The 22,989-nt window shown below is 46.5% G+C and overlaps 2 protein-coding genes across 2 annotated transcripts in view; both read left to right on the top strand.

The window, feature by feature from the left end:
• OBFC1 (oligonucleotide/oligosaccharide-binding fold containing 1) overlaps nucleotides 1-1,113 on the top strand; it is an 83,958-nt gene extending 82,845 nt beyond the window's left edge. The window contains exon 11 of the mRNA XM_010007925.1: nucleotides 1,078-1,113. Coding sequence (XP_010006227.1) covers nucleotides 1,078-1,113 — 36 coding nt within the window. The remainder of the gene's footprint in view (nucleotides 1-1,077) is intronic.
• Nucleotides 1-22,989, top strand: part of SH3PXD2A (SH3 and PX domains 2A) — a 209,944-nt gene that overhangs the window by 694 nt on the left and 186,261 nt on the right. The window lies entirely within an intron of this gene.

The raw sequence follows: 22,989 nt of genomic DNA, 5'->3' as shown, positions 1-22,989 counted from the left end.
AATAGCTGCTGACTGAAGGCTGGAGACAGCAAATGGAAGAAGTCCAAATTACAAAGTTTCAATGTGGACATCAACTACTTCATTTCTGGTACTTCTTCCAGGCCCATGCATGGATAGGGAGAGTTTTCTGGCTGGTGTCCTCTTTATCAATAATCCAGATACCTTTGTAGGCGGCAAAACTGTAATTACCTGGGGTGAAAACAAAAGCTGTGGTTTGGCAGACTCCTGAACTTTGGGGTAAAAGTCAATTCTGGGCTGGAGCTTGTGGTTGGAGCTGGGCTGTGGTTAGAATATCGAGTGAGCCCTCATGGCCAGTGTTAAGGATGTGCACAGCTAACTGGACTGGGAAATAACATTTCCTGGAGAATAACAGGGAGCTTTTTTTGTAGTGATAAATTAGGAAAAAAAGGGTTCCTCGCTTTCATTCCTTATCTCAGATATCTTGAAGAGTTCTAATTGCATTATTGCTCCTCCTTTATGTGTAATTTCTGGTACTTGGACATCTGAAGCTTGTCTGTTTTACAAGCTATATGGTTATGGCCTCCTGGCTTTTCTGGTGGAAAATGGTTATGCCTGACTTCTGTGTTTGTTGTGTGGCTGGAAGACAAAAGAAGGATGTTTTTGTTTTCTGCCTCTCTGTTTTGTACTGGTCTGAAGCACCAGGCCTGCTAGTCCCACTGCTGTGAAGAGTGGCTTCTCTTTGTTGGATGTACCTGCTAAAGATGCACAGCTCTGTAATCACAAATCTTATCAGCATGCGGATAGTGGCCAAAACTATTTCTTTCTCTCTTTTTATTTTTGCCTCAGTTCTGTTTTCTTGTGTGTGTTCTTCTGGTTCTCCTGGCCTTTCCTGGTAGGTTTGAGAAGTTCCCATCAAGTGTGGAGTTATCAATGGGGTTAGTGTGTTGGACAGGAAATGATGTCTCAATCAGGGAGTGAGTCCTGAAAGGTCCCATTGATAAGTGCAAGGGGGCCTAGCGCCAGTGGAAAACTCCTGCTTGCACAACACTTCTCCCCCCACGAGAAAATACGACAAGAAAGTAACGAATTCCCTTCCTTAACCCTTTTTCCTCCCAGGGATCTCCGTCAGGGCCACCACTGTATGAGCAGTGACAGCCCAATGCTACAGCCACTTTGGCTCTTGCAGCATGAAGTGCACAGTTACCAAAATAGAGATCTTCACCTGGGGTTTCCACGGTCTTGTCATGTCTCCGTAAGCATGACACTGTGCTGATCTGTGCCTCAGTTTCCCAGCTGTAAGATGGGGACAAGGCCCTGTGTACTCATTCTTGCCATAAAGTACTTTTAGACTTAAAGAGGTGATTCTTTCTTTTGCTATTATTTTTTTCTGGGCTCTTGATGCTGCCAGAGCATCTCCAAGGTGAGGCAAGTGAAATGGACTTTGGGTTTTGAACTACAACTTGTATTTAAGACTAACAGAGTCTAGTAGAGATAGGAAAATACTAGAGACAGTCCAGCACAGGGCAACAAATATGTGGATTGGAACATCTCTCTTACGGGGAAAGGCTAATAGAGCTGGGACGCTTTAGCCTGGAAAAGAGAAGGCTGAGGGGTGACCTTATTAATGCCTCTAAGTATCTAAAGGGTGGGTGCAAGGAGGGTGGAGCCAGACTCTTTTCAGTAGTTCCCAGTGACAGGACAAGGGGCAACAGGCAGAAGCTGAAACATTGGAAGTTCCATTTAAATATGAGGAAAAGCTTATTTACTATGACAGTGACAAAGCACTGGAACAGGCTGCCCAGGGAGGTTGTGGAGTCCCATTCCCTGGAAATACTCAAGACCTACCTGGATGCAGTCCTGTGTGGTGGGGTCTAGGGGATCCTGCTTTAGCAGGGGAGTAGGACTAGGAGATCTCTAGAGGTCCCTTTCAACTCTTGACAATTGTGTGATTCTAACAAAACCTGTGAAGGGAGTTGGGAAAGCAAATTAAATGTTAGGGCACTTTGGGAAACCTTTATGCTTTGGGAGAATTGTGACTCCATGTGCAGTGATTGTTACTGAACAGCAAATGTTGCATGCCACAATAAGCCAGCATGGAGAGCTTCACGAGGAAGCTTTGCAGCCTGTATTCCAGCTGCTTGTGATTGCTCAGGCTTAGTGCTTGGTTAATGGCTCTCTATACCTTATGGACCTGCTTCTATTGTCTCTAGCTTTAGGCATTTAGGGGACCTTAGCATTTATAGGAAAGACCTCCTGGTATTGTAAAGCAGCTGTTTCAGTATGTTCTGCTCCAGTATGTAGCAATGAAGGATTCTCTGTTTGCTGTCTGAACCATGGCGGGTCTGTAATGGGGCTCTGCTAGGCTATGCTGCATCTTGCCTTGCAGGCAGTGATTCCTGGTCACATTATGATTTCCTGAATGGAGAAGCAGTGTTTCCAATGGAAAGCCCAGAGCAGAGCCCTTCATGATGACAGTTGGAGAGCAACATGGGGTGCTAGCCCACATTCCTCAAAACCTTTGAGGAGCTGAACCTGGCTCTCAGTCATGGACCATGCAGAAGGTGTTGGGTTGCCATCTGCTTGTTGATGATCAAGGTAGTCTCTTTACACCCCCCTCATTTTGCTCCAGATAAGATGATCTGTGATTTCCAGATACATGGTGGAATCTTGAACTTCTGACCTAGTGCTGTTTGGACCTTGGTTTTGCAACCAGATACCACACATGGTCATGTGGCATTAGCATAATCAGTCTACTTTGGTTATGTCATTTCTTATCCCCATGTGGTCCTTCCAGCAGAAAACTCAAGCAAATGCTAAGTGAGTAAATCTCAACTGATTTATGGGCACCACTCGTGTCCAAAACAGCTGGAGCCTGCAGGTCTCTGTCAGTTCCACTCATCCTACTGTGACCGTGACAGAGCTGCAGTTCGAAGGGGAGGAACAAGGGCTGGCTTGTAATGACTTAATCAGGGCTGCAATGCCTGGTGTTGACAGTGACACTGAATAGGACACATGGGGAAACCCTAGGGCCTGCCCAGGGCTGAGGAGGGAGGAATACAGATAATTAATTTCACTACTACAATTTCATGTTTCTTTAAAATTAGAGAGCCCTCCATTCCCCGAATGGCTGTCTCTGTGGGAAGTGGCTCAGTGGTTTGAGAGCCCTTGCATTACTAGATACTGGGCTTTTTTAAACACTTCCTTGCAAATCCTCCCAGGCACTCCAGGCAGTAAGAGGCTGCTCTGTCCCAAGGATTCAAATCCCAGAAGTTTTTGGTTGTGCTATTTCAGCAACACATATGCTTGACTTGGGAGTCACAATGTTTTCAAGGTGAGTAGCAGGGCAGTGAGACTGAACGTACCATAGGACTTTGAAGCTGGAGTTAGCCTCATGAAGGTGTGAGAAGTGCAGCAAACAACCCAAAGCAGCAAGCCAAGTGTCAGCCCTATGCTGCTTCACTGAGGGCTAGAGATCTCTAAATGCAGGCATAAATTAAATCAGGGCATTGCTGCATCATTTAATTGTGCAGCCAAGTCACATCTGCTGCTAAGTGGGGCTCAAGTGATAGCAGCAGAATATGTGGGTGCCACCATTTCACTAAATAGGATTGAAAGTATTAAATTAACTCTGCATAGATGAAAGCATTACAATAAATTGCTTGTCAAGTCCAATTTTCTTTTGTCTTTCACCCTCAGGAGGCATTTGCACCTGAGCACCATGTGACATCAAGGACTCACCACCTAATGCAATATGTTAAGTTCTGCCTTCTCATGCACTCAGTATCTGGGTGCTTGGCTCTTGCGTGTGATGCAGAACAGGGGAACATGAGGTGCCCATCACTGGGAGAGATGGAGATTTGTACATCACCTGTAGATGGTGCTGACCCTCAGGGCACACTCGTGGCTCGTTCAGACACATCCCTGGATGCCAGGAGATGCCTTCCACCATCACTAATAGATTTGGTGGTGGTGGTACCAGAATCCTCTCCTGAGTTAGTAATTCAGGTCAGCAATGCTCCTGTTATTCCCAAACATGATGGGAATGTACTGCTTTATTGGGATAGCAGGGATAACTCCTGTCATTTCCGCTGCCCAGTAAAAGATGTCAACAGTGGTAAGGCTCATGTTTTTCTCACCAGAAAGTGCTTTTGGAGGCTGTTAGCAGGATGGGGATTTGCAGTTGAGTGTGTGCATAAATAATTACCTGAAGCATAAGGTGGAGAAGTGTGGGGATACAGCCAGCTCACCCTCCCAGTTTCCATGCTGGGCTGGGAAGCTACAACAGTGTTTGCAACTGGAGAGTATGAAAGGTGCCTCTTGCCCCACTCTCCACCTCACCCGGCCCCTTCCTCAATGCTACCTTGGACTTTTATAGGTATTGTGATCCCACTTGGGTGCTGCCCCTTCCTGCCTGCTCCCCAGCAAAGCGAGCAGGGAAAATGTGACCATGATTGAGTGTCTGGTGTCTTAGCTTGAGTCACCAGAGGCTCATCTTCTGCATTTCATTCAGCAACTCCAAATGTTTTGGTCTGTTTTCATACCTGTCTTACTTGGTGCTCCAAGTCAGAGTATGAACAGGACCAGAGCCTCGGCAGAGGAACCAATCCCACATCCAGATACCAGCCTCTTCGTTGCCTCTGTGAGGATGGCTGGGTCTTCATGTGCAGAAAGTCCTTTCTCACAATAATGAAGTGCAGCTTTCTCCAAGGCGAGACACAGCAGCTGGCATTAGCAGCGTGCCATAATCCCACGTTGTGTTTCTGGCCGTGTAAGAGGGGAACAGCATCCCTGCTGGAGCCATGGCAGGAATGTTAGGTAGGCAGATCACTGTCTCTCTGCACAATGATCCACACAGACATTTTGGCTGCAAGGAGACATCTGAAATGTCACAATTTTGAAAAGGCAAATAAACAAGGCTCTGTTCAAGCATTTGCTTTGTGCATCAGTTAGCAAAAAATTATCTGCCTGATGCAGTCTGCTGATCTAAGCAAGTTTTCTTCAAAGTGGTGCAGAAAGAGGAACTAACTAGCAGCCAATTAGAACATTAAAAAAATAAAGAATATAGAGAATTTTATTAGGGAGCGGAAAGAGATGTAGTTGTTTCCAGGCTGACGATAAAACATCAAGAGCTTCATTTGTTATTCCTAGGGACATCCTGGTTGTTTATAGTGCTGTAATGGAGTAACTGAGCATTGAAGAGGACATGAAACAAAATTGGTACTATAAAAAAAAGTAATTGCAGTCTGTATCTCTGCTTTTTTCACTGAGACTGGAGTTGATCTTGATGCTGCTGCTATTGATCGTTCTTCCATTACGTGCTCTTCAGTACAAACATCCTTTCCTCTGTTACTCCAAGCTGTGTCAAATAGTGTAACATCCACTGTCGTTTCCAGTTCAGTGGTTGTCACTGTGCCACATGCCTGAGCACCCTGTATTTCAGTGTGTCACTATGCTTTGCAAGAGGAGCTGGTGGCTTTGGGGTACAGGCTTTCTGGGACAGAGCAAAGGGGGAAATAGTGCAGGGTGCTTGCAGGATAGGTGGCTGATGTGATTCTGATGGAATTGTGTATAATTCTGGTTAATTGTGCAAGTGGAGACCTCCAGTCCTAAATCTGATGGTTCAGTGAAGTCTAACTCATCAGTGACTGTTTTTGTAGGACCTATGATACTTTGTGTTGCGATGTTCCTGCTTTTAGCTTTGTAGTAGCTGTGAGTGGACATGCTCAAGCATGCACTAAATTTATCAGTGGTGAGGAGTATAGGTAAGAGTGTAATGGGGCAAGAGTTCTTCCAAGTTTGCAGATGCTAACTTCTAACCTTCAACATGCCAGGCCTTTTTAGTAGGATGAGCAGTCACTGCCCGGTCTTCTCACGGCACTGGGGTCACTCTGCAGTGTGTGCTGCTCTCTTCCATAGGTGCCACCCCACGTGTAGCTCCTGGGCACAGTGGGAAGGGAAGAGAAGCTGTCATTGTGGCCCCGTGTGCGATGCTGTTCGCGCCTCTTGTAGCGTGGAGGGTTTAGGTTAAAAAATTCCCAGCCTCTGGCAAGCTCAGGGAGTGTTTCTGTGGGCTACGTGTGTGTGTCTGAGGGTGTGTACGGAAACAGACAGGAAAGCTGGAGAAGGTGGGGTAGAATAGAGAGCATGGGAGGAGGTGGGGAGGAAGCAGCATGGCAGAAGGTTGTTGCATCAAGCTGTGGTGCAGTGCACAGTGAAACATAGGGCAAAGGGAGAGAAGGGGAAGATTTTACTTACTGATGTTCCTCCTGCTGGGCTGTTTTGACAGCAGGGCATCTGGGCTCTGTGGTCAAAGCATGTCACTCCCTCTGGGCTTTGCTGGCTTTGGCCACAAAGGTTTGGGTTGCAAGGATCAGTTTGCTCCTGCTCCCATTCCCTCAGTGTGCATTGTTGGGCCTCAGCTTCCTGGCCCTGCTGTAGACATTGAGAGCTGCTGTGAAATCCTCCTCCAGACCAGGGTCTGGCTCTTTATCTGACTCATGAGATTCAGACCCAGGGTTTGGCTTCAGGGCCATCTCTGATAGTCACAGGGCTGTGATGATGGAGTTACTCCAGCAGTTGGGATGTAGGTTTTGGTTTGAAAACAGCTTCCTTAAGTGCAGGACTGAAACTGAAAGAAGCCTGGGAAAATTTGGAGGAAATCTGAGTGCGGCCCCTGTCAACATGTCTGTTCCCAAAGGTCAGTGCTGGCTCCTTGGGGAGAAATGGCACGTCCTTTCTTCCGAGTAAACAAGAGCTGGCTGTCTGCAGCCACTGTTCCAGACAGTGTTTGGAGGGCAGTGGCAAGGCTTGCAGGTAATGCAGAAAACCAGATTTCGAGGAGCCCCAGGCTGCCAGCTGTGAGCACTGACCATGATTCCCGCATTTCAGCAGCGGTGCTGGAGCTCCTGGTGCAGCCATGCCTGCAGTGCTGGACTCTTAGTAGCAGAGGACTCATGCCTGCCCTCAGAAATATAGCTCAGTGGCAAGACTGGCAGTAACAGGGCTTGCTGGGGGAACTGGGATGCCCCTGGAAACAAAATGAAAAGCTCAATATGGTTATTGAGCTGGGAATAGTTGTCTCAGCTGATTTAAAGGCATTTAAGTACCATTTTTTCTTCTAGCACTCAGTCAATGCCTTAAGATACCAGCTGGCTTGGGGCAGTATCTTTGTCTTCAATGAATAAATGGAGCTGTTTATAATTCTTATTTCCATCATTATTTAAAAGTTTGCTCAGCAAAACAATCCCTTCAGCTTCCAGTATTTGTTTCTAAAGAGACTTTACACGTCAGACAAAGATGTGGGCCATGATGGGGAAATGGCAAAGTGCCTGCCAAGCTACAATAGAGCCCACATTGAATGGACATGGCAAATAACCTGCAGTTAAGACAGGGACCCAACCTCCAGAAACCCTCCACTTCATACATCTGCGTTTGGGTGCTGTTGAGACATAAAGCTGACATGTCAATCTTGCCTGTACACCACAGCATGGGAATCTTCTGCTTGGTGGCTATGGGGTGATACTTGGTGCTCAGCATAAATGTTATATATTCCCCAGCCTGCCCCATGTGCAGGTCTGGCCAGGACATGGAGTGAGCATAAAAAGTGATGTGATACCTTAGCCATCTCCTCATGGTGTTTTGGTCCGAATACTCAGTAGAGGTGCCTCTCCGGAGAGACAGTGAATTGTTTGTACTATCTAAGGATTAAGGGATTTATTTTGTCTGGGGGCTGCTATGGGTCAGAGATGAGTCTCTTGCTGGTGCCCTATAGTGCCATCTTAATGTCTCACTGTGCACAAAATATAAAAAGGGCACAGTAAAAAATTAACAGCCTCTTTGGGATGCTCACAATCTTCCTTAAAAAATCCTGCCTATTCATTTAAATACATACACAGCCTGTAGCTTAATTAAACTTTGTTTCACATCTAGGCTCAGGAGCCTGCCTAAAGAAGACCTACAAATTGAACAATAACAAAGATCTGCCAGTGTTGAATTTCAGCTCAGAGGCTGTAACAGGCAGGAAATCAGTGCAGACAGCGAATTCCCTTCAAAACAATCAGAGCAGATTACTAATTGTACAATCCCTCTGGAGTGGCTCGGATAGTCACAGCACATGAGGAGATTGCAAGGATGGAGTGAAAAAACCTCAACTTCAGAGCAGCCTTCCACTTGATGTCATGCTTCTGCAACACCTTAGAACTCAAATTGCATTTAATCTGTGTCAGATAATGTGTAAGCTTGATAGAATCACAAAATGCTTATGGTGGGAAACAACCTTAAAGATCATTAGGTTCCAACCTCCCTGCTAAGAGCTGAGGCACCTCACGCTAGACCAGGATGCACAAAGCTTCATCCAACCTGGCCTTCATCACTTCCAAGGAGGGGGCTTCCACAACCTCCTTAGGCAACACCTACCTTCCAGCACCTTACTACCCTCATGGTGAAGAATTTCTTCCTGATGTCTAACCTGAATCTACCCTCTTTCAGTTTAAAACCATTGCCCCTTGTCCTATCACTGCCCTCTCTGATGAAAAGCCCCTCCCCAGCTTTCCTGAAGGCCCTTCAGATACTGGAAGGGCCCTATAAGGTCTCCCAGGCACCTTCTCTTCTCCAGGCTGAACAGCCCCAACTCTCTCAGCCTGTCTTCATAGCAGAGGTGCTCCATCTCTTTAATCACCTTTGTGGCCCTTCTCTAGACCCTCTCCAACAGCTCCATGTCGTTCCTGTGCTGAGGGCTCCAGAGCTGTTCACAGTACTCCGGGTGGGGTCTCACCATAGCAGAGTAGAGGGGCAGAATCCCCTCCTTCATCCTGCTGGCCACACTTCTCTTGATGCAGCCCAGGATACAGTTGGCCTGTCTGGGGTCCAGCACACACTGGCGGCTCATGTTGAGCTTCTTCTCTACCACCTCCTCCAAGTTTTTTCTCTCAGGGCTGCTCTCTATCCATTCTGCCCCCAGCCTGTATTTGTGCCTGGGGTTATGCCAACCCTGGTGCAGAACCTTGCACTTGCCCTTGTTCAACTTCTTGAAGTTAATGTAAAGAGCTCTCCTGGATACAGCCACAGGGAGGAAAAGCAGCAAGTTTTCCCAAATGAGTTGAGCTTAGATCAGCTGAGGATTCAGACCTATTTCATAGCTTTTGGTTGTTTTTCATTTAAAAAATGTGAACACATCAAGATGTGTGAGTCCCTGCAAGGCTGTGGTGCTAATGGAAAGCATAGTTTTAGAAAAAAATTGGCCTGAAATTGCCAAAAATTCTGAACCATGATGAAAAATGTTGGGCTTGGGCTCATGGTGCCTGGTTTTGTCCCTGGATGATATATCATACAAGGAATTATGAAGAATCATAATCATCACTGTACCCAAAGTCTTTCTTCAGCTTGGCATGTCATGGCTCTGCATATACCTCCTGTGTTATCCCACCTCCATCTCTGTTACTCTCGTGTTGGAAGGTCTTGCCATAGCCCATTGGGCCTCCACAGCAGGATTTAAAGCTCAGCCTTGGGAGGAGCCCACTCATTTGTTGACCTTGTTCCAGGTTTTGTTTGCTGGAACAATAAAACACAGGAGATCAGTTTGGCTATGGGACTGGCCACAGCCAAAGCTGCGGCTCTTGGGCTGCTCTCACACAGGCAGTGAATTCTTCAAGTGCTGCTTTATTAGCACATTTCCTCTTTTACCACAGATCAAGATCAGCCTTTTTTTTCTGGAATCTCTGCGTGAAAATTAAATTCCTTGGTGGGATTTTTTCCGTGGCCTTTCTTCCCTGAAGCACCCAAGCCCAGAAAGTTCAGGCATGACAATTCCAACCCCTCTAATCATACTCAGCCTTCAATTATTTATACTGCCGGAAAATCGTGCCGAGTTCACACCCCCAGCCCCGAAACACAATTCCACTTTTGTGCAGGGAATACAATCCTTCACTTTCATTAAGTGTGTGGAGACCAAGATGAGAAGTGCCTGTTGTGTTCGCATCCCTTGGCTCGGGATGAGAGGAGCTGGTTGTTTTTGCAAATGTCCTAAATAGCCCTGCAAGGGTTACGGGGAGTTTATTTACATTATTGCATTTAAGTGCAAATAGAAAGTTGCCCAGCCGTAATGGAAAGGTTATGCAGGGCTCTGTCAGGGCTCTTTTCCCCGTCACCTCACCCCTCCCAGCTTTCTGTTTCTGAAGGCTCAGATGTGGGAAGGCTGTGTCTGGAAGGGGCAGCAGCTCTTGGTCCTGTTATGCTAGGGTTTGCTTACAGGAAAAAAACTATCAACTGGTGTCTCTTCCACTGTCGACTGCACATAGTTCTGCCTGCCATAGGAAAGGGTTCTGATCAGGCTCATCCTACCCTGATTTATGAGCTTTGGGGGCGCTATTTCCAGCACCTTACTACCCTCATGGTGAAGAATTTCTTCTTGATGTCTAACCTGAATCTACCCTCTTTCAGTTTAAAACCATTGCCCCTTGTCCTATCACTGCCCTCTCTGATGAAAAGCCCCTCCCCAGCTTTCCTGAAGGCCCTTCAGATACTGGAAGGGCCCTATAAGGTCTCCCAGGCACCTTCTCTTCTCCAGGCTGAACAGCCCCAACTCTCTCAGCCTGTCTTCATAGCAGAGGTGCTCCATCTCTTTAATCACCTTTGTGGCCCTTCTCTAGACCCTCTCCAACAGCTCCATGTCGTTCCTGTGCTGAGGGCTCCAGAGCTGTTCACAGTACTCCGGGTGGGGTCTCACCATAGCAGAGTAGAGGGGCAGAATCCCCTCCTTCATCCTGCTGGCCACACTTCTCTTGATGCAGCCCAGGATACAGTTGGCCTGTCTGGGGTCCAGCACACACTGGCGGCTCATGTTGAGCTTCTTCCCTACCACCTCCTCCAAGTTTTTTCTCTCAGGGCTGCTCTCTATCCATTCTGCCCCCAGCCTGTATTTGTGCCTGGGGTTATGCCAACCCTGGTGCAGAACCTTGCACTTGCCCTTGTTCAACTTCTTGAAGTTAATGTAAAGAGCTCTCCTGGATACAGCCACAGGGAGGAAAAGCAGCAAGTTTTCCCAAATGAGTTGAGCTTAGATCAGCTGAGGATTCAGACCTATTTCATAGCTTTTGGTTGTTTTTCATTTAAAAAATGTGAACACATCAAGATGTGTGAGTCCCTGCAAGGCTGTGGTGCTAATGGAAAGCATAGTTTTAGAAAAAAATTGGCCTGAAATTGCCAAAAATTCTGAACCATGATGAAAAATGTTGGGCTTGGGCTCATGGTGCCTGGTTTTGTCCCTGGATGATATATCATACAAGGAATTATGAAGAATCATAATCATCACTGTACCCAAAGTCTTTCTTCAGCTTGGCATGTCATGGCTCTGCATATACCTCCTGTGTTATCCCACCTCCATCTCTGTTACTCTCGTGTTGGAAGGTCTTGCCATAGCCCATTGGGCCTCCACAGCAGGATTTAAAGCTCAGCCTTGGGAGGAGCCCACTCATTTGTTGACCTTGTTCCAGGTTTTGTTTGCTGGAACAATAAAACACAGGAGATCAGTTTGGCTATGGGACTGGCCACAGCCAAAGCTGCGGCTCTTGGGCTGCTCTCACACAGGCAGTGAATTCTTCAAGTGCTGCTTTATTAGCACATTTCCTCTTTTACCACAGATCAAGATCAGCCTTTTTTTTCTGGAATCTCTGCGTGAAAATTAAATTCCTTGGTGGGATTTTTTCCGTGGCCTTTCTTCCCTGAAGCACCCAAGCCCAGAAAGTTCAGGCATGACAATTCCAACCCCTCTAATCATACTCAGCCTTCAATTATTTATACTGCCGGAAAATCGTGCCGAGTTCACACCCCCAGCCCCGAAACACAATTCCACTTTTGTGCAGGGAATACAATCCTTCACTTTCATTAAGTGTGTGGAGACCAAGATGAGAAGTGCCTGTTGTGTTCGCATCCCTTGGCTCGGGATGAGAGGAGCTGGTTGTTTTTGCAAATGTCCTAAATAGCCCTGCAAGGGTTACGGGGAGTTTATTTACATTATTGCATTTAAGTGCAAATAGAAAGTTGCCCAGCCGTAATGGAAAGGTTATGCAGGGCTCTGTCAGGGCTCTTTTCCCCGTCACCTCACCCCTCCCAGCTTTCTGTTTCTGAAGGCTCAGATGTGGGAAGGCTGTGTCTGGAAGGGGCAGCAGCTCTTGGTCCTGTTATGCTAGGGTTTGCTTACAGGAAAAAAACTATCAACTGGTGTCTCTTCCACTGTCGACTGCACATAGTTCTGCCTGCCATAGGAAAGGGTTCTGATCAGGCTCATCCTACCCTGATTTATGAGCTTTGGGGGCGCTATTTGCTTCTCCCCTGTAGCACCTGAGTAACTGGCCTTTTCTGCAGAAGCAGCATATGGAGTTTGAAGTTGGGAGTTTTTCTGCCTTACTCCCTCCTTCTCTAGAGTCACAGCATGCTTCTCCTTTTCTGCTGCCAAGAGTGGTTTCATGTCTCGTGCAAACACAAGTATTCCCACTGCAGGACTGTCTTTTGCAATTTCCCTTTTCCCTCCTTTGGGGGAAGCATCGATGAGTCTCCAGTGGAGTGGTCAGAGCAGGAAAACCCACAGAGGAGCCACACTGCTGAGCAAATTATGGCAAAGTCATGCAGAAAGTAAGAGTCCTCCTGCACCCTCTGTCTTGAGTGCCCTGTTTGAACAACACCCACCAGACTGGGGGCTTTGCTCTCACTCTTACTTTTCATTTAAATGGAAAGATCTGATCTATAGGATCTGTGCTGGAAAGGGGGAACCCAGAACAGCATGTCAGATCCTTTGGCATTGCCTGTATTTTTCTGAATCTACCCCATTTAACTGTTGAGTTAGCATTAGCTCTTCCCTGCCCATACCCAGGAGAAGCATAACAGGTTTGGTGGTCTCTTAGTATGTGCGTGAGAGGAGTTTGTCTTAGTAGCATGGTGTGAGTGCATTCTGACCCACAGGCTTCCCAGCTCCAAACCTGAAGAGCTTCATTCTGGGTAGGAACTGCGGGCTGCACTGTTCAGGCCTGCAGCTGCAGCAGAGCTGGCGTGATCTGCAGCTGTGCCTCATGGAGCAATCAGGTCCTTGCATGTTGGACTCAATGAAGTGCAGCTGGGTTCCTGTGAGGGTATAAAGCCAGCAGAGCAGAGTGGGGAGTTGCAGTCCAGGGAGGAGGTCCATGCTTTGGAATGAAGCAAGTCGCTGACAAATTCTTGATTGGCAGAAGCTCTGAACAAGATCAAAAAGGACTAAGCATTGCTCTGTTTGAGATTATTTCTGTAAATCTCCAGTGCATGCAGGGCTTTCTGTTGAAGGCGTTCATGAGGCATCAGTGTTGGTGCAGACTTGTCTCTGGTTCACCAGGTGCAGTCAAGGGCAGATCCTAACTGATTTAGCAGTGTTTTTGCAAACGGAGTGAACATTGGAACCATGTGCTCGGGTCTTGATGTGTTTGATTTTTTTAAGGGTGTGTTAAGAAAACCTGTGGGACTTGCTGAGCTGCTGTCTCCAGCCAGGTGTTTTGAGTGAAGGACAAACCACAAAAACACTGTGTGCGAGAGAGAGTAAAATGCCAGATGGGAAGGAATTAGAAAGCAAGCCAGAAAAGGACTAAGTAAAACGTTAACAGGGAAAAAAATCTTTTGGAGAGCTAAGGTAAGTTTGATGATCAGAGTTTTGTCTTACAGGGAGTGTGTCTTCTCCACCTGTATTTAACAGGCTTTTCATTTTATCTGGCTAATCTCTGGCTTTTGATAGCTGAGTGAGTTGGGATATTTTGGCCTCTCTGTGATCTGTGAAGCTTTGAAATCCATGTCTAGGTTTGTCCTGGTCACTACAGTGGAGTGCTGCTGCCTGAGCAGAACTGGTGCATGTGTTGTTCTGGTGAGGAAAATAAGTTGTGGGATGGCACACAGGAATGAACACCTGGATCCCTATAGCAAGTCCAGGTTGTCTTGTAGGTTTTGATGAATTGGTGGCTATTGGTGCAGCTTTACAAAAACCTGTGTAGTTGTCTGCAGTGCTCATTGTGTCACTGTGCTGGGGGTGAGAGGGTACTGGCCTCTGACACATCTTGTTTTCACTTAAAGGTAGGATTTATATTATTTGGTGTTTCAGTAGATGACACAGATTTAGGTGCCATTGTGATCTGGGAATAAGGCAGATGGAGCAATAAAGGGTGGCATGCTCCAAAAAGGTGGTCCCTGGCTATCGTGAAAGAAAAAGTGGAGTCTGCAGAAAGCATTTCTAAGGTGGTAAGAGAAGCCCTGCCAATGTTTAGGCTTGCTCTGGGTGTGGGACAGCCCAGGTTTGTATGGCTGAGCAGGGTGTGCTGTGGGCTGCAGGAACACTAGGGGTGTCATTTCCTGACTGATGCTGTTAAGAAACCTCATGTCAAATCCTGTTCAGCTCTTAGGTCAAAATATATTTCACTGCCTTAGCATGGGCTTGTGTTTTGTGTAATTAGAAGCTGAGAGTTTGAGGTGTGGACTGGGGAACTGCTGGTGTGGCTGGGAGGTTATCTGGAAATACCCACCCATAAAATGGGGGCTATAATCGGCCCTCCTGGAAAAAGTTTATTCATTAATGTTAGTAAAATGCTTTGACATCTTTGCCTAGGAGTCTTTTTAGCAGAGCCAAATGGTAGTTGTATTATAGCAGCTAAGCCAGACCTTAATGACCACATTCCGTCTCCTCCCTCCAAGCCCCTAGCCATTTCTAACAGAGTTTGGTGAAGAAGTGAAATGTCAGCAGAGTGGCCAAAGAGAAGTGAACTGCTCAGCAGAAATATAAATAGTGCTTTTCTTTCTTGGGATTAAATCCTGGTCCCATGGACAAAATTTTGCTGCCAGAAGTGGAATTTGTAAAAGGGATGAAGAGTTTATTTCTAGGCTTGTTTCACGTTGGTAACTGGTTTAGGGTCCACTTGTATTAGTACTCACTGGTGCCCTTCGGGTGATTAATGTACTCCCAGCTTGTCTGAATGGCAAGTCCAGGAAACGGTTTTGTAACAGCAGTTCATGCTTTGGGACATGTCTTCACAACAGAGGGTGCCAACTGGAAACATCTCATTAGCGTGGCCAGCGTCTTCCCCAGAAATCTGACATTTCTAGTGAAATGTCTTTTGAAAGCACCCTATGACTGTGGAACTTGCAGCCAAAGGCCAGCCCAGATCTCACCTCTAATCTCATCTTTCCTTTTCATGCCAGGTCCCTGGAAAGATGCAGCTCTCCAAGAAGACATTCCAGGGGGGTTTAATCACTGCGCTCACTGCAGCCCTGCTGCGCTTGTGGTCTGAGCACCTGCTGTTTCATTTAATTAGCAACAAATGAGAGGCATAGGTTGGGGGGAAGACAGCAGCACCCTGGTGAAGTATTTGCTGCAATGTGATGTATTTTATTTTGGGTTCGGAACAGAGGCCATGAGGAACATTTTCCAGAGGGCTCCATAAACCACCTTCATTCACAGGGTGATTATTTGAGGAGGGAGGGGGATGTGGATTTAAATCAGCACTGCTAATTTCTGCAAACAGCCACATTATTTTTAATTCATACTCCAGACTCCCTCCACCCATGGCTTGATGTTAGGAGCTGTGAATTTTCCACATCGTAACAAAGTCCCTCTATAGAAGATTGCCCTTTAAATATGTTTTTAAAAATTTATTTCAGATACATCAGACTTTCAAGTAAGTCAGTCTTCAGAAAGGAAAACTAACTCTTTCCTCCCCTCATGGTGACCTGTTAATTTATTTGTATTTCAGTAGCACATACCAGCTCTGAGCAGAGGAAGGTTACCTGAAAATCCTGTGACATCATGGAAAAAAGAATCACCTTTTTATAAAGTGGTCTTTCTGCAACCTAAAAATCATTGATTTTGGAGAAATCAGCTCTTCCTCTTGCTTTTCTGAGTAGTTTCATTGTTTTCTCGTCTGCTTACAGACAGCACATCTCCTGGACCTGGTGGACTCTGCAAGTCAGCATTATGCTGAAAATCAACCCCATGACACCCCAGCAGTATCTCTTCCTCCTCTTAGTTTTTCTTCCTTTCTCCATAATATTGTCTGATGTTGGTAATAGGTTCTTTCTGCGTGGATCAAATATGGAAGCAAAACCTTGAGGGACACATTCAGACTCAGGATGTAAAGTTTGGAGGGTTTTTTTCAACCATCTTCTTTGACATTTGAGAGATGCTTTTAAGTAGATGAGATACTATTACGGTGTCAGCCCGTCTGTCGTTGGAAGAATTGATGTTTGAATCATATTCTTCTCCTCTGTTTTAACAGACAGGCAAGAGTAGCTGCCTTGGCAGTTTGCCTTGTTGCATGCCTTAATATGGTTAAGAAGGGAAATTTGTTTTCATATTCAAGCCCCTGTTGTATTTGCACTGTTTAATGCTGTTCAGTCCCACATCCAGGCAAGGGGATTGCCTGCCTGGACTGCTTTTGCTGCTTGTAATGGAGAACAACCCCTTTGCTTGCCCCTTCACCTGCTGGCGCTTGCTTTCGAAATATGAGCATCTTCTCCAGCTTCAAATCCTTTTCCATGTTGATACTAATCTGCAAGGTTCAAAGCAAGGGTGAGATTTCAAAGCTTCCTTAACCATATTAGATCTGCAGTGTGACGCTCAGGCTGCGTTGAAATCCCGTGTGTTGAAGAACATATAATCACATCTCTGCACCTGTTAGAGCAGGGAAAATGTCTTCTGAGTTTTGTTTCTGTTTTTCTTAAGCTGCTCTCAGGTTTTCCTCCATTCCTGGCCAGTGTAAAATTCTCCTGCATCTGACCTAATGGAGAGACATGCACTGGCCCCAAATGAAGGCCTAGAAACAATCGTCTGCACCTGTCTGAGCAAAATAGGTTATTTGTGTGTATGCATGTGTGTCTGGTAGTGTAATTTATTTGTTCAGTTACTTGAGCCAAGGTTTCCCCCCAAAGGAAGCCCTAATTAAGCGAGATAACATTGCATATGGGTTGCTGGCAAAGAGCAGCTCACTGTGCTTACATGCATGCTGGCCACAGGTGTGTAGTTGCTGCCCTTCCATGCTCTTTTCTGCCCCTGTTTGATAATGAAGGGACGTGAGCAGTAGCTGTGCTTTGATGAGACTGGTGTCTTGCTTTCTGATGGAAAACAGGCCATTCTGTGATCAAAAATAGTGTATCCTACCCTCAGCAGGGAACCTACGTGGAATCTAATTTTCATAGGTGCTTGTGACCTGATAGAAAACAGTTTCTCCTCCCATCTCCTTCCCATTCCACTTCTTTTTCTTTTTTAAAAAAAAAACAACTTGACATTTTAGGGCTGTGTTCTGCAGATGGCTGAAGAGGCAGTTCCCTAGAGAAGTTGTACCCTGATCCCTTACAGCCGTGATGCTGAGGCACTAGAGGCTGATCAAATAAATAACCCTGTGGACCACATGAGGATCACAAAACCAGCAGCTAGGTCTAGATACTGCAGTGCCATCAGTCAGCTGGGCTGCTGCTGGTAAGGAATTCCAGTGCTTGGACATGGCCAGAATCTCATCCAAAATGCTGTGTTCCTGGATGCTCTCTGTGACAAAGCGTCATACAGTAATGTTGGGGCTGGGGAGGAGGGAGCTGTGAAATGTTAATTCCTTGCCTGAGCCAGGGGTTAGAGCAAAAAGGAGGTGTGTGCCACCTGCAGCTTGTTGGTTAGACTTGGACTTTCCAACACATCTGTGGGGTTGTTTCCACAGTCTAGGCATCCTTCTGATGTCTCTTGTAGCTTTTTGTGGTGGGGAAGAGGATGGAATAGACAACTGCAAACCCATGGGGAGGATGAGAAATAGGCCTGGATTGCTGCACAGTGCCCAGCAGGGTCAATGTAAGATGATGGTCATGCTTGTCTGGCCTGCCTGTCTGCCCCATCCAGCTTCTAAAGCTGATCACAAGATGTGGAAAGGCATAGCAGTCTGCATCCTCACTTGGTCTTGTCCTGGATTACATCAGCCTAGCCACCAAAGCAGTTTGTAGGTCACCTTCTTCCCCTCAGAAATGTTTGGGAAAGAGCTGCTGGTTGGCAAGAGTTGTGTCTGCTTATTCCCTGCAGCTTGCTCTCCCCAGGACACTTTCCTTGCATCACCCAAGCACACTGGCATTGTATAAATAGTGTAGAGGAGGTTGCCTGTGTGGCCAGGCAGGCTGGAAAACATTGGTGTTTCCATTTTATGACAGAGTACCTGATCAATGATGTACAAACAGTCCCTAGTGATGCACCTCCCCTTGTATCACTGGTTGAGCATCTGTCAGAGGGGAGCAGGCATGGATGCTCACTGGCAAGGTGGATGTGGCCAGCTGCCTATAAAGCCAGGGGTGCTGGTGTGCAGCCCAGGTGGCTCTCTAGCCACTCTCAGCTTAAAGCTCAGGAAGCCACTGCCCTAACGGGGATGGGAGAGGCATCTCCTGCATGGGCACAACAGCTCTGTCTTCAGAGGCAGTGCTGTGCTCACTGTAGCAGATAGCAGCATACCAGGTGCCTCCTGTGCCTGGTGTGACTGGCCATGGTCCCACCATCAGGTCTCACAAGTAGCACCAGGCAGGGAAACAGTCTGGAAACATCCTGATGGGATGGATGGAACTGAAAGGAGTCCCTCTCCTCCTAGATGCAGACATTGGCCTCTGAGTGCTGTTTATCCCTCACAACTTCTAGCAGTTTTATCATTTAAAAGTTTGGAAAAGTCACAGTACTGACACTTCTTGACAATGTGCCTGCACCACTTAAAAGCTACTGAGATTAAAAAAGGCCACCCCCACTCCCCACCTCATACCTCCACAGCTGTCAAAGACCTCCATTAGTGCTTTTAATCCCCTGTCAAATATTACATGCGATTAGGTGGTATAATACACAGAATACTATCTGGTGTGTGAGCAGTGCATCCAGGGATGGATGATTATTATCTGAATGAAAATCCTGGCATGACAAACGAGCACACAGAGCGTGATGCAGAGACCCCGTAAACACTCAGTGTGCCCACCCTGCTCAGAGCCCTGCATGTGCAGCTGCCGTGGCTGTTGTCCAAACCCATCTACTTGCCCAGGGTTTGCTTTCATTCTCAGTTAAATTAACAAAGCTTCTCAGGTAGACTTGTACTTACAAAAATAAGGTTTCAGTCCCAGTCTCCCTTCTTAGGAGGCTATGTGGGTTTGTCCTGGGAGAGGTGTTGTCCCTCCCTTCAGGACAGTCTCACATCATAGTCTGGTCCATCTGCAAGGTACTTTGGGACAGCTGCACAGGTCCCTTGGGACCCTTCTGCTTGCCATGGGCTTTAAGGGCTCAGATGTTACTCAAATTCTCCTTGTCTTTTTTAAAGAGAACAGTGTCCATTCTGTCTGCTTCCTGGGATTAGAAGAAGCTGGTGTGGGTTTGGGTGTGTAGGTAAGGTGCCTGCGTTGTGTAGTTGTGCTAGCAATGGGATGTCTCTTTGAAACAGCTTTTCTGATACCATTAGACTTCAACTCCCCTGCCCAGAAATACATCCAAAGAGAGAAACCTGTCTGTGAGATGCTGTTGCAATAGGCGCTGGTAAGGACAGAGTGTTGCAAGCCTAGGTTTGTTTTTTCTATTCCAGTGCATAAATACTTCCTTCCCTTCATTGCAAGCCCAAAGGGGCAACCACCGCTTGAAGTCTGCTTTTCCTGTGCACTGGACACCTTTGCTGTCTTTACCTACCAGGTGAATATCCTGGGGAGATGCCAGCACTTAGGGCTGGGCAGTGCCAAAGGGCCCACACTGGGGCTGGCAGCTTAAAGACTTGCAGCTGGCTCTGAACAGTTGGAAGCTGCCTCTCCTGCTGGCTGCTTGCTTACCTCTGTCAAGGCTCAGAGCAAGGTATCTATTACATGAAGGCTCTGTTTGCCCACTAGGGTGATGGGATTTGTTGTCAGTACTTTCTAAATCCCCATAAAGACAGGAGACAGATGTGTTTGGAACCAGATATGCACGCAAGACATCTCAGCATTTGGAGGTAGGGATGTAGGAAGAAAATAAGACAAAGGAGTCTTCTCCCAGTGTGCAGTTAAAACCTGTGGTTATGTTTTCCTTGGCATGGTTTCTTCATTGTACTGAGCTGGGCAGTTGCTCTCTGCTGTCTCCCCAGAGCTAAGAGCAGTGTCCTATGGAGATGAGTAGATAGCATTTCAGATGGAGTTTCTCAAGTAAAATGTGCCATTGTGTTCAGAGCTATTGTTTCTGTTTTCAATATTGAAGTTACTTGTGGTTTCCAGTGGACAATATATCAAGCAGAGCTAACAAGCTGTAGAGAAGATGTAGATTATGAAAACAGAGGGATTAAGTTTCATACATTTGAAGCTGAAGTCTCATCTCTCTCATAGTAGTGTAAGCAGGGGAGTAGTCTTGCAGACTCAGAAACCTCTATACCAATTTAGCTCAGGGTGTGTTTTTAACCAGATTTAGTTAAAACTGGTCACCACTGTATGAGCAGCAGAAGTCTAAGGATGGACTCTGTGGGTGCAAGATCAAAGACCATCCAATGTACAAATCAGGTTTCAGAGCACTCCTGTGTCAAGCTCTGTACTGGTTAAAAAAATAAAATTAATCAGTTTGCAGAGATAGAGTGGGTAAGATGGGGAGCTCCTGTCTAAATCAATTAAAGCAATCAATCAGCCAATGAAATCAGTTATATCTGTCTGAGAGAGGAGTAAGGAAGGGTAGAAGAGGGTGTTGCACAACAGATGTGATTCTCCAGCCCCTGACACCCCTGTTGCTCTGGGGGACCAGCTGGACCTGTGAGGAGTCAGGTTGGTACATGAGGGAGCCCTTAAATGAAGAATCACCCCCCCTAGCCCCCCATCCCATGGAGTACTGTCCTAAATCTGTGACCCTGCAGAGCAAGTCTGGAGTTTTGTCCTCTGGATAATCTGGCAGTTCTTGACAAAGCAGCCTGGGACAAAACCAAACCAGCCTGTAAATGGTGCCGACATTACCGTGTGGTGCATGATTTGTGCTAATGAGTGTGTAATTAATAGCAGCACTCTGATGGGCTCTGTGCCATTTTTAGGATGCACCCTCCAGCACCTTGCTTCCAGTGCAGTGTTCACCAGTGCTGCGAGGGGTTTCCCAAAGGACTGGTGGGTTTGAAGACCTGCAGCCTCTTGGCCACCCATCCAACTGTTGTGCTGGGCAGAGCTGCTCCTTTCTGCACAAAGTTTCTCCTGAGCAGGATTTAGGCACTTGCAGTTTTTGCATTGTAAAGACTTTGGAGTGGCTCAGTAAGGTTAATGCACCAATAAACCCAAAAAGCTCAGTTGAGCTATGCTGTATTTCAATGGTTGGCTTGAAAATACTGAAATTTCAAGAAGGATGGAAGGTTAATATTTTTTTAAAACTCCCAGGTGATGTAGGAAGCTGTGATTAATGGAAGTGATCTTGGTGCTTTCAGTGAAACTCTTAGAGTTGCTGTCATATTTAAACATGGGACCTTTGCTCTGACAGTGCTTCCAGATGTCGTTCTGTTGCTGTGTGGAGGCCAGTGTTACAGTTGGTCCTGCTCCCCTTAATATTTAAGGGCAATTGTCACTGTTGCTGCAGTGTCTGTTTCTGGAGCATGCTGGTCTCTTGCTGCTTGTGTACAGTCTGAAGGGACACTTCAAGCCCTGTACAGGAGGAGAGGATAGAGGCTCTACAGTTGAAGTCACTTTCCTCCCCACCCCGGATTTCTGCTGTGACCTGCCGTTGAGCCTTTAGGACATGCCCAGGTGGAACAGCCTCAGTACCTGGGCTGGCTCTGGAGTTAGCTATGTCTCAGTCACAGAGTGGTTGGGGTTGGAAGGGACCTCTGAAGATCATCTATTCCAACCCCCCTGCTAGAGCAGGATCACCTACAGTAGGTCATGGAGGAACACGTCCAGACAGGTTTGGAGTGTCTCCAGAGAAGACTCCACAACCTCTCTGGGCAGCCTGTTCCAGTTTCTGTTACTCTCACAGCAAAGAAGGTGGATGTGTTAGCTGTAGAAGAGCTAGCTTCAGCAAAAAAAGCAAAACACTTGTACTCCTTCCCAACATTATAAGCTTTCTCATAAGCTTGGCTAGTTGACCTGATGGGCCATGGCATCAGTGCTGCTGTGATACCTCTGCATGACCCTGCTGTGCCACATAACTGCAGCATTCATCTCTCTGTCCCTCTCTAAAACAGGCGTTATGGTGTGGCCCTACTTACCAGGGATGCTGTTGGGACAAATCCACTGTAGATACTGGAGTAACAAGGGACATATAATCACCACGGAGAGATGGAAAATTATGAAGTAGTCTTTGTCCAAGCATCTTCCAGTGTGGTTAATTTGGCTGAGGCCAGGCTAATTTAGCTTTGGGAAAAGAAAATGCTTCTGGCAGGAGACATCAATAGCTGCTCTGTGAACGGGCAGTGTGGGCTTTCTGAGAAGCTCTTCAGAGATGTACCAAATACCTCTCTCATCCCAAACCAGCAACTCCAAATGTTTTGCCAGTCTGTGTTAGCCACAAATGCTGGGCTGGTTTTTTTGAGCCTTTAGAGAAAGCTGCAGTTCTGTATGAAAAATACGAAATGTCTCGACTGGGAAACAGCATTCCCTCTTTTGATGGATTATGTTGGGGAAAGACCCCCAGTCTCTGCTTCCCCTGGCCCCCCTTTCTCCTCCACTGGCTGTTTTAGTTGGATACTGAGAGGTTTGTAAGATTTCCAAGATTTCTGGTGGAAATTTTCAGACCTGAGAGAGGCATTTTCCTTTGGGGATTACACCATGCTGTAAATGTCTCTTCTCTTTATTTTTTATGCATTTTCCTGCTTTTGTTTGACTTTCTCACGGATTGCTCTATATTTAATTCAGAACACATTCTATAATGCTGTAACTGTCAGGCACGTCAGCTGGTTATCTGGATGGGTTTTGCTCTAATTTTTTTTCTTTCAAAATAGAAGGAAAGCCAGTTGCTGCTGCTTCTCAGGGACTGAATTAATGCACTTCTCTTGCATGCTGTGGCATCATGTAACACCGGGAGAGAGCCAGTGTCACTGGCTGCCTGATGTA

This window comes from Chaetura pelagica, unplaced genomic scaffold (genome assembly GCF_000747805.2).
Source record: "Chaetura pelagica isolate M959 unplaced genomic scaffold, ChaPel_1.0 scaffold531, whole genome shotgun sequence".
Classification (NCBI taxonomy): domain Eukaryota; kingdom Metazoa; phylum Chordata; class Aves; order Apodiformes; family Apodidae; genus Chaetura; species Chaetura pelagica.
The sequence above is the reverse complement of the archived record's forward strand: the minus strand, read 5'-3'. Positions and strand labels throughout refer to the sequence as shown.